Below are 12286 nucleotides of genomic sequence, written 5' to 3' on the forward strand. Positions count from 1 at the left end.
CGAGAGCTCCCCATCATCTCCTTCATTATCTCTGCAACTTCAACTTCAGCCTGTTCACTTTCCTCCAAGAGACAGTTCACACTGTCTTAGATTGATGCTATAAAACTGGAACACTTACTGCGAAGAGAACAACAAAATAAATGACATTAGACAGATTTAAACACTGTTATGATGCTCACAGGCTGATATATTCAGCTATAGCAACAGTAACTACTGTAAATATGATTTAATATCCAATATGATCAATAAACACAACTAAAATATGATTTGCATACAGTATGTCTGAAATATTAGATTTTTAATGTGTAGCTTTTATATTTCAAAGCATTTTATTTGAAAAAGCAGCTTTTAGATGTCTGGGATCTCATACAAAGGTCTGTGCCGTGGGAACACAAGATGAATGTTATATCTCAGTCATCAAATCTGCACTTCTTATCTTACTTAAATGAAGTGATGGACATGGGGCTAGGTCCTGCACACTGAATGGGTGTAAATATTAAAAACAGATTTAAAGTTCAGAAAGGTCCGAGAAGGTACTGACAGTCAGAGGCACGTTCACAGATGAAACCGATGCGCTCGGTGCAGTAGAAGTCATTCCAGAAGGCATTACGGATTAGACCAGCACAGTCCTCGCCGCCTTTATGACCGTTGGTCCAGTTATCAGGCTGGCCGGGTTTCCACTTACTGATGGAGAACAAAATCTCAAGTCAAATCAATGATATTTTCTAACAGAATTGAATCAACAAATCATGGCAGAAATCAGTAAAACACATGGATCCATCTGCTGTAAAACCAACTCACTTGAAAACAGGTATTGTCCCGTCCGCCCACTTCCAGACATTTTCCTCGTCTCTGTCAGTCAGGCCCAGCCAGAAATAACCTTTTCCGTTTATTGCATCTTTCACAAATTCCTATGAAAAAAAGAGCAACAGATTTTTCAGGATAATTAACTCTGAAAATGACAAGTCTTTGTTTAGCTTTAGATATTTAAGTTTTAACTGAATTGTTTCATTCTTTAAAAGAGGTAATATTCAAAATAATGTCTGGGTTCATGTACCTGCTCTTCATTGTCATTGATAATGAGCATATACGATGACATGTTGGTGCAAAAGTGGTTGGCCTCATCAAATTTGAGTCTCTGGGGCTCAGAGGAGAGGTAATAGCAGCTTTCTCTAAACTTTCTGAACCCTGGTGGACAACCTGCAAGCAAGTAATTACCAGACATGTCAAATATATAGTTATAATGAGCCACATATCTGTATTTTATCCTTATGTAATAATAGAACTCACCAGGCGTTGGAGTGGTGACCACTGGGGGTTGGACCTGCCGGGACACAGACCCTTGTGGTTCCTCGGTTGGTTTGGATGGTTCAGATGCTTTGGGAGGTTCAGGTGCTTTGGGAGATGCAGGGACCTGAGTGGACTGAGTTGGCTTTAATATTAGAGGAGGGGCAGCTGCAGGTAACCCTGGAAGCCCTGGAGGGCCAGGAGGGCCGATAGGTCCAACAGGCCCACGAGGCCCATCCAATCCTGCCGGTCCCACTACACCTCTGGGCCCCTGTGGGCCTTGGGATCCTGGCATCCCTGGCTTTCCATCGATACCAGGATACCCTGGATTCCCTGGGACACCTTTATCACCAGGGTTTCCAGATCGACCTCCAGGCCCTCTCGATCCTTTAGACCCCGGAAGACCCCGGCCACCATTTGCACCCTGAGGACCTGTCGCACCTGGAGGTCCAGCAGCACCTTTCTCTCCTTTGGGTCCCACCTGTCCTAGCACCCCTTTGTCTCCTTTATCACCCTTTTGTCCTGCTTGGCCCATTGGCCCCTGTGGACCCTTGTCTCCTTTGGTGCCCCTTGGACCCGGTGGACCTGAAACGTTATGACAAAAAAATAAGTGGTCCACATATCTGAGAATGTACAATCTGCGCTACAAGAAAGAAAGAAAACAAAATTCACTTCTTGCACATTGCTGATACAACAGCATACTATATGGTATCTTCCTAGTCATGGTGAAAGGTCACTCAAAATGAATAGATCTGGTTCATTTTGGATGCAAGTCATTTTTTAAGAGTAAGATATTGCTAAAGCTTTTCATGTAAGATTAGATAATCTTATCTTTATATATATTGAGAGGAGATTGAAAGAGGAAGGACACTAAAAGAATGGACTTACTGTTTATCCCTATACTGGGGTATAACAAATAACAATCTACATCACAACTTTGAACAATATTCATAATATGATCTAAACAGTGTTTCATTTCCAGGACGCACACATAGCCATCTTGTTTTCTTACCCTGCAGGATGGTGAAGTTGGTGATGAGCTGAGAGTGCTTGCTGTCCACGAGCTTCATCTCCTCCATCACCATAGACAGGTTGTTGACCTCACCGTCCAGCCGGGCTGTCAGCACATCCTGCTGGCCGCGCAGCTCTTTGCCCTCCGCCTGAGCCTCCATCACGCTACCATTCAGGGCCAGTAACAGGTCTGAATGTCGCATCACTGTCTCAGCACAGGACCTCAGGCCGGTCAGGTCGACGCTGATGGCACCGAGGACCTGGGAGGCAAAGCTCATGTTTCCAGTCACGCGGTCCATGGCGTTCTCATGTCTGTCTAATCGTACTTCTATCTCATCAAACTTGGATGAGGTGATGTTGTCGTGGTCTCTCTGGTGGTCCATCAGCTCACGCATCTTCTGGTCGTGTCCCTCGGTTAGGGCGGAGGTGTTCTGGATCTGACTGGCCAGAGTGCTGAGCTGCGTATCCAAGTCATCCAGAGCTTCCTCGTTGGACCGGGCCAGGGCTGAGTTGTTCGCTGCCAAAACCTGGAGATTTTGCATCTTTTCCTTCAGCCACTCCGTGTCAGCCCGGTTCTGTCTGGACGTCTGCTGCAGACCCTGATAATCATTCTTCAGTTTCTGCACCGCCTGTCCCGCGTCTTCCACCGTCTTCTGCAGTGTGCCGAGCAGACTGCGCTGCTGGGCCTGGGTGATGTTGAGTGCACTGACACTAACCTGGGACTGGCTCTGTTCTTTAGCCTGGCCCTGTATCTCTGTCTGGAGCCGTGCTGTGTCGGTCTGGAGGTTGTCAATCACACCACTGTAAGAGAGCAGGGTCTGGTTGAGGCCACGCAGGGAGGCCGCATTTCCTTCCAGAAAGCTCTGCAAGGACCCGTGGCCGTTTTGCACGTCATCGCCTGTGATCCGGAGCTCATCCAGGACGTCTCTGTTTCTGGTTGCCCTCAGCGCAATGTCATTCAGTTTGTTCTGTAAGAACTCCAGGTCTGACTTGAAAGTCTTGATTTCACTGGTGGCATTAACGGACTTCTCTCCTGCCTGATCATCTGAAAAGGTGACAACCAAAACAATGATAAAAGAAAATAAAAAAATAAACATTCCAGTCTATTGCATTCAAAATAGGGCTGGGCAATAGAACAATATTAATTCCAATTTTTTATTGGCCTTCTCACCCAAGCCCTAATTCAAAATGTTGTTTTTCTTACCAAATTTCTTCAAGTCTGTCTCCACAGCATTGATCTTGCCTCCATAATTCTGCATGCCCTCGGTCACATTGTCCATTCTCTGGACCACTGACGATGAAAGAGGAAAGAGAGTCTTAATACAAATGAAAATAGTGTATACAGACAAGGGGTTAAACTAAACAGACAATATTATCATGACAGTCTAACCCAGTATCAAACTGGAAGGTAGCATCATTACACGCTCCAGCTATTTGTCTAGAATACATTTTCTAAATCTTTTAGACTGTGCAAACACAACTGTCCTGTCAGATCAGACTAATTTTGTTTCACTTGCTATTGTTGCACATATGTGTATGTATGCATTATATATTACATACATACATGTATATTACTTAAGAAAGATGTTTATGTCTTTTAGTCAGTACATCTACAAAGCATTGCATCTTTTGCTTCTGTATAAAATCTGAATTCATCTCACAGAGAGATCTCACTGGACCTATAAATTATATCTTTCTGACCAGCAGGAGGTGCTGTTGTATTTATTCCTCTCAAGGGATCTCTGCAGACAGGATGTTGAACCGGGTGAAGAGTTTCCTACGACTTCAGTAGCCGGGCAACTGCGCATCTGTTGATCGATGCAAACCTCATTTTTCCGAGGACATTCACAAATTCCACTTCGGGATAAATAATGTTAAACACATGATGAATACCACAATAACACGCTGCGACCCGGGATCCACTTTCTCTTCCACCCCCCCTCACATCTGCAACAAGAATCCATCTCCTCTCCACCACCGTTTGTTTTTCTGTCGGTGTGAGAGCGTTTAAAAAAAAAAAAAGACGTCTTTCACTGTTATCATTCCAGGAGTGACAAAAACAAAAACACGCTCGGGACAAACAAAACCACTAGTTTCAAAGAGCTGTTGGTTAACTGGTTGGAGCTGGAGAATGCAGCTCGAGTCTTCTCTCTGTCTCTTCCACTTCTTAATCTTCCAGAGCACAGTAAACATAAATACTTCTTACTTAACATTCATTTATTCACTGCAAATTGATGATGATGAAAACCAGAATTGCACTATGCAGAGCTCAGATCTCGACCTGGTCACAGGTTACTATCACTTATTATGTTGGTTTCAATCAAAATAGTAAGTTATATTAACACCCATGGCCACTTAGATTTAAAGTTTTAAGTTGGTCCAACAATTTCAAACATCTTTTTTTCAGTGTATTTGTTACCACATGTGCCCCCTAAATCAGATCTGCACCAGAATGTAAAGAGTTCTGCTACAGGTCATGCTCCACCCCTCCAAATATTTTCATGAAATCCCTTTGATGGTCTTTGCGTAATCCTGCGAACTAACAAACAAATGCAGACGAAAACAACATAACCTCCCTGGCAGAGGTAATGATGTTATTTATACCAGAAATACCTCCCACACTCTTGATGACTGAAATTCTTTCCTATTCCCCTCTGTTAATCTTTACATTCCCCCACAGCCCGGAACTGGAGTAGCATTATGAGTTGTATAAAGCTGCTAATTTGATCAAGGCTTATTGGCTGCGTAGTGTGACCCAAGTTATGAGCTATAATCCAGCCATTACCCAACATGATGTCTGGTAGATTTATCCTGATCCACTCTGCAAGAGCAGACGCTTGGTGCAATGTTTGTAACACAAACTTTTAATTAAAAGGGTAATTTGTAGGGTTTAAGAAATAAGAAACATAGAATGAAACAGTGCAGCAGGCTATGAAGGATGGAGAAGTGAAACATACAAGCTAGAAGCAGCCAACACTGGTTTCTTGCAAACCTCAAACTATTTTGGACACATGCAGCCATTTGTGAGTTAACCTGTGGTTCATGAGACAACAAATTGCTACCAAACAATTAAATCTCCTCTAGAGGAGTCGCTGAGTGGTCATCTGGCAGACATTAGTGCCAAACCATCACATGTGCTTTAAACTACCACTCCCAAAACTTGAAACTCCAAACAGTCCTCACTCCCAAGGTCAGATTCAGATTTCAATCCAATAGTCACTCCCTATTGGGCGGATTGTGCTTATTTTGAATTGGAGTACATGGTTCACCAGACTGGTTCACCTACAGAGCAAGGAGAACTTCAATGTTTGTCTTTAAGATATTTTGACAGGTTTTCTGAGGATGATTTATTACATAAATGTGTAAGACTGGACAAAACACAAAGAACATTCCATATTGGTGATCCCTGAAATAACCCAAGTTCCTTTCTGTTTCTATTTAACATCACTGCCTTGGTTCAAACAGGGAGAAACAGAGTCAGGACACTGCTGTGTAACAAATGTGTTTCCCATCTATGGCGAAACTCAGAGACATATCAATTCAGTGGAGAGTGAACTGTGGATACTATTAAGGGACTTAGGCTGAGCTCTGACTCGGCTGAATTTGGTTTTCCCTCCGGCTGCCGGCAATACGAGATTTAGATTTAGAGTAAGAGACAAAGACGGAGACGGACTCTGTGTGAGAGGCAGGAGGCAGAAGAAAATCTGCTGAGAATAGAGTCTGATCTACATATTTCTTCTGTGACATTCATATGGATCCATCTGTTTTTATCTAGCTGTATCAAATTGCAGAGCTTCTTTACAAATGAAACATACTTTTGTGTTTTTAACCATTCACATCCTCAGTAACATGCTGTACATAACACAGGTCTTATCCTACTTATCTACATAATAGTCATTCTGCATTGAACCTATTTGTAAATCTACAGTCACTTACATTCCAGGAGGATAAAAATATCCTAACCTATATAAAATGCACTAGAGAGATGATAGAGATTCGAAACATGAGAAAACTACAGTATGAATGTGCTGTACGAGAGGGACTTTTTAAAGCAACACTGTGTAACTCTCACTGAGCAACGGCGCCCCCTGCAGCAATTATGTGGAGATTAAAGCCTATCAAACTGTGAATATATTACCCATGATCCCCAGCTTCCTGAACCAGAGCAGCTGCCTATGTAACAAATACACTAAACTCTGTTTAGAATTCCTCATATTTTGATAGTTCCATGGCTGAATCTCTGAAAAAATTGTATTGCATTAACTGGAGTGTTGACTTACCTTTGTATCCGAGGACCGCCACAGCGATGGTGAGCAGTGCACAGAGCACGTAGAGAAGTGCAATGGCCGCCCTCAGAGCCCAGTCATTTTTACACTTGGTGCACTCTGTCCCCTCCTGAATTCCTACAACACACAACAGAATCTGCGTCACATGTGATTGTTCCGTTCACTCCAATGTTACTAATGTTCTGGTTAATCAAATAATGTGCAACAGCAGCAGTGAGTTCGTATAAGTGAGCCAAAGTTTTTCCATTCAAAAATGAAATCACATGGGACAGCTTCTCTGATTCCATACCTAAGTTTAGTGCTGTAGTACTGACATGGGACACTCTGTGCCTTTTCTCCAGCCAAGTGTCTATTCAAAACATTTGTCCTCACGAACAGGCAAGAAGACTCACGATGAAACACATGTGTTGACCATACGACAGAGGAACCAAAACACAACAACGACTTTCCCCTTCTGTGTCATTCCTCACTGCCATCCGACCTAAAGCCACGGTGCAGTGAAATGCTTCACGTCACAGATCGAGCATGTGGCACAATCCTAAACATTAGACTACAGGCAGGATGTTTACTGGACTTCATTACAACTGACCAAGCAGCCTGTGGTGAGCAGAACAAGAGGGCAGCTGGTGTTAAGAACAGCTAATAAATTTAAATCACATTACATAGGAAGAGAAAATGTGGGGTATAACCTTTAATACTTTACCAGACAGGAATGTTATTAAATAAATGGTTATGGCACGGAAACTATGTTATTAAGACTTGGGTATCATTTCCCTTTCAAAGGGATTGCTGGGATTTTGAAGTTGGAATTGGTCCAATGAGGCCAGAAACACAAGCATTCAGGTAATAACACAGACAATAAACCAGCCAGCAGTTTCCACGGATTATGTAGAATTAAAAACACCAGTGCAGTGTTGGCTCTAAACCTGCCTGTTTGGATTGAGCTGTTCCCTAATAATAGTGGCTGTTTTCTTGAAATAATAGAAAATACGTGTTTATGTCTGTATATTTTGAGGTCTGTGTGTTCTTTTTATTTATTTATTCACATTGTGGTTAGACTGTTAAATGTTAAGCCTCAATAACATTTCTTTGTCATAAGGGTTTGATAACAACATCTTCATCATTGAAACATTTGGGAATCATTACCTGAAATCTTTTTAAAAGGCCAATATAAAGTTATTGGAATCGGTCTAGTTATGAGTTTGCTTTTGAGTATGTTATATAAACATAATGCTGAACCACTCTGCCCACGTCCGTTTCAACAGACATCAAAGTCAGGTAAGGAAGTACATGAAAACATGCTCATAACTATTATGGGTTCTAGGTCTGTTGTTTCCACTGAGGGACGTTATATAGTCCCAGCTGGACTGACATCTTCATATGACTTCCTCCTCAAACAGCGTCAGGGGCCTCGCTCTGTCCCTCTGAGTCATGTCACCCACGATGAGACTCTATCTGTAGCCAAAGGAGTTCACCATCCTTCCCAGTCAGGGGTGGGCCGGGACCACCAGAACGGTACGGGACGTTTGGCCTCTCTGCTTTGGACCCACACATCTGTGCAAACATCACATCTGACCACGTCAAAGAGGCCCGGGCCGTGGACACGGACATGGATATCCAGGCCAATGTTGTCCTTATGTGTACTGAGAGCCAGTGAGAACTCCCCCCCCCCACCCCCATGGTCCTGACCACAAGCTGTTTTAAGGACAACATCACACCATGTAAACAATCAGCCGGGCGTCTAAAGGTTCTGGGTCAAGAGCAGGGCAGCGGTGGTATTTCTGTGTTCACTGGAGTTTGACCGGGCGGTATCGTGTGTGCGCTCCTCATGCTTTCAGGGTCACTGAGTTTCAAATACTTTCTAACAGTCAAAAGCTTTTTCTTTAAGGATCCGTTCTAATCACGACGTTGTGTACGAACCTCCTGCTGCTGACGTACAAGAACCAGTTCCTCTCGGCACGTTGCTCCCACACACTTTGTTTCCGAGACTGTGCGACACAGTTTCATAAAAGCAGAGCATGAGAAGTAAAAGCGTGGCTGCAGAACTATTTCTCTCGTCAATTGGATTTTTAACACTGTGGTGATGACTCAGCTCTTTTTCTGATTTGACATGTTTGCTGATTAAATCCAGCGTTGCAGAGTCAGTGTTGTACTGCTGTGATATTACTTGGTAATAAGGTTGGAAAGATATTCAGACCGGGCAAATATAGCTAGTTATGGTACTAGGGTTATTAATTATACTACCACAATACTGTTATAATGTTCTGCCCCTGTTCAGACCTGGTATTATCATCCATCCTTTAGGTGCAGGTCTGAATAAACCCAAATGGATCCTCAATGTTTCCTGAGATGTGATCATTCAGACCATGTTTGGAGAGGGTCTGTGACGTATGTGGCCACATTATTTTCGTTGTGTGAACACAAATGCTTCCTGCACTGCCGCATCAAGGACCACCTAATCTGACGTCTTCTCTACCCCTCCTTCTCACTCGCTCAGGCCGACACACACCAGCACACACAAACACAGTGACGTTGCACTCACATATGCTCAGAATTGGTAAAAACAACATCGTTTGGCCTTCGTAAGCAGAAATGAGGTGCTTGTGTATTTGTATATAGACCAAGGACGTGAAATCCAAGCCAAAGTGGTCACAGGAGACACATTCAGGACTCATTTTAATACCAGGTGTGAACACACTTGAGATGGGATCTCTCAGGACGGATTTTAATATACCCGGGCTGAACTGGGCCTCTCTCAGCTGTATTACACTCTGTCAAACTTGGCACTTAATGGTAGAAATAGCCACAGTATGTTGAATTATTTATAGATCATTTAAGTCACACCCGAAAGTCTAAAGCGTACAATAATTGATGTGGTTATGTTAGTAATTAACACTCAAAAGCTTAATACAATGATGATTTAGAAGTTGCAATAGACGACTTGACAAACTGCTCTAGACACAGATGAAAAGAAGTTGGCTCACAATGGAAACGTGTTTAGGGCTGTCAGGACTATGCCCAATGTCATTGGCTCCAGGATAAGCACTACAGATAATGGATATAAGCCTGGGATGGATGTCAAGACTAAAAACCAAATGTATATTTAGTCTCTGGACAAATTTAAATGGTCGCCCAGTTAACACTGTCCCTATTAAGCACGCACAGTGTTTTATAACCTGGCAGGCGGGGACAGGTTACAGACCCAGACTGTCATGTTCTTAAAGCGATGATACTTCCACCGAGCAGAGACGGAAATTCCTCCTGGGCAGAGCAGCCAGTAGCTCGGTCCAGGGTGACAACATTTCCCCCCCGCTTGACAGAGGAGGGGTCTCTGCTCCCTCCAAATGGATTCTGCCTCAACACCAGTTCTGTCAGGGATGAGGCAACAGGTCTGATGAAGAGAAAACACTTCCAACAACTTACACAGAATCAGAGAAATGCTATGATCTGCTTTGTCATGTCTGAGAGTGACAAAGTTCTGCCCACTATCCAAACACATTTCAACAAAAACAATCAGATAAAAAATGAAATGATCAACTTCAGCTCAGTCGTAGTTGCTGTGCGTCATGTTGACCAGCGTGACCTCGTGCCGTCTACACATGGACTACTGCAGTACATAAACACGCTGGCACAAACATGTCATGAGCTGAATGAAAACACATTGCTGAACCAAACTGCCGGGTGCAGAACACGGGAGGACTGAGGCTGCTGAACAGGGTCCAGGGCTGCCCAATCAAAAGGCTGGAATCCTGCCACGTAATCCCTGAGAGGTACATACATGTCAGAAGAGCCCAAACACAGCAGAGATACAGTGGAGGGCTATTTACAGCCAGTGCAGGCGCAGTAGTGACTGTGCAGTAGAGCCACTGTATCAAGGCTCTGCCAATATGCTTGACCAATGGCGAGTCAGTCTCAAGATTCAATCATGAGGTTTTAAGCTGGTTTTTATTTCATCAAATAACCAATTCAAACCAAATTTAGTGGAATAGTGAACTCACTTCTGTGTCTTGGCTATTGTACCATCCACTAAAAGGGAGGAGGCAGGGTTTAATACCTATACTGCAGCCGGCCACCAGGGGGCAATCTAGATGATTTGGCTTTTCAAAATAAACAATTTGCTGAAACACTGCCCTGGCCAAAGACTATATATCATTATGGACAACATGACGGCCTCCCCCCCCCCCCAAAAAAAGTGAAGCCATAATGTATTGATCACCTCCTGGTGGCTGGCTGCAGTATAAGTAATACAACCTGCCTGCTCCATGTTAGCTGATGGGACATAGACCTAAATAAAAAGTGAACGTAATTGTCTGTTTTTCCTATCACACAGATGAATGTAGTTCACGGTGACATTTCATGATTGGCAGCTAAGAATGAGTTGCTATTAATCGAGATCCCCTGATCGCTAGTAAAGAGACTCAGGCCCCAAATGCGGTAGACAGCAGCGCTCGTATCCAGTTTATTTTGGCTTTTGAATAGTGGGAGGAAGTGGAGACATGTTGTCCATCTATCTAAACAGTTTGATTTTGTAGACTGAGCCTTTGTACAGAAAGCTGTCAGCAGCTTAATGATATCTCTGCATATCGTGGTCAGATGCTTCACAGTAGAAGCTGCAAAGTGATCTGTGTTGTTACTCAGAAGAGGCGGTAGTGAGTTGTGGTCACAAGAGGTGGAGAAGGAAAGAGAAACAGGACGGAGACAGAGAGGAGGATGGGGGCCGTCCAGTGTGGTGTCGGCAAAACAGCTGTATTTCATTTGGACTCCGAGTCAGTCAAAGAAAAAAAAAAGAAAAATCTCAACACTCATTCCCTTATTCCATGTACCTGCCATTAGACTGGCCTGCATGCCCCGTCTCCCTCCTGGCTGGCTGTGGAACTTTCCATGGCAACACAAAGACAGCCTGTACGGACCCGAGCCTTTTTGTGTGAAGACCCTTTGTGCAGAGTGTTACTACTATGTTATATACAGTAACTGGGTGGCTACCGCAGAAATCCGTTCACTTCCTAACCTTCCATTTTGTGTAACGTATGAAAGAATAAACCAAATATGATCACAAGCCAGAAACCAGTAGTCAGAGACAGGCTATGGCTCTCCTCTTCCACCTGGATGGAGCCGTACATTACAATTCTTCCACATGATGAATTTTTGTGTCACATTTCTAATGGGAAGACACAACCTTATCTGGCATCTGTCTACAAACTGTCAAGACTACAATTACATCTGGTTGTGGTTCAAGTTACAGAAATTTCTGTAATTAATCTGAAATACTGAAACAGATCAACTTGAGAATTACTGCAACAAACCAAAACCACCCATAAAAGTAGAACACAATAATCACAATCAAACTTCCATCAAGTATGTATATACACACACAGATGTCTCCTTCACATTCCCTGTTGACCCCCCGCTTTGGAATGGACAATCACTTCTCCTTGTTTAGCAGAAAGTCTGTATTTCCATCCAGAGTTCGGTGTTGTCAGCAGATGTGTTCGTGTTCCTCACTTGAATTTGGGTAAATAATGTGACTTTGTAGATTCATGTTTTTGTCCATTGCGATCCACTCTAACCTCTGACTTCATTCTTCAGAGGGTGTTGAACCCTGGGCTATAATAAGTGGCCCCTGGGGGTCGTGGTCACCCCCTCTGGCCCTCATAGCCACCCCAATAATAATAGTCACCAACTGGAATGTTAACAAGTAAACA

At 43.4% G+C, this 12286-nt stretch overlaps 1 protein-coding gene across 1 annotated transcript in view; it reads right to left on the reverse strand.

Annotated features, from left to right (window-relative positions):
- LOC128454175 (collectin-12) overlaps nucleotides 1-12286 on the reverse strand; it is a 36510-nt gene that overhangs the window by 11798 nt on the left and 12426 nt on the right. The window contains exons 3-9 of the mRNA XM_053437458.1: nucleotides 6579-6701; nucleotides 3503-3589; nucleotides 2300-3343; nucleotides 1291-1872; nucleotides 1058-1200; nucleotides 802-911; nucleotides 606-684 (exon numbers count right to left, since the gene is read on the reverse strand). Coding sequence (XP_053293433.1) covers nucleotides 606-684; nucleotides 802-911; nucleotides 1058-1200; nucleotides 1291-1872; nucleotides 2300-3343; nucleotides 3503-3589; nucleotides 6579-6701 — 2168 coding nt within the window. The remainder of the gene's footprint in view (nucleotides 1-605; nucleotides 685-801; nucleotides 912-1057; nucleotides 1201-1290; nucleotides 1873-2299; nucleotides 3344-3502; nucleotides 3590-6578; nucleotides 6702-12286) is intronic.

The sequence above is a fragment of the Pleuronectes platessa genome, chromosome 13, assembly GCF_947347685.1.
Source record: "Pleuronectes platessa chromosome 13, fPlePla1.1, whole genome shotgun sequence".
In the NCBI taxonomy this organism is placed as follows: Eukaryota; Metazoa; Chordata; class Actinopteri; order Pleuronectiformes; family Pleuronectidae; genus Pleuronectes; species Pleuronectes platessa.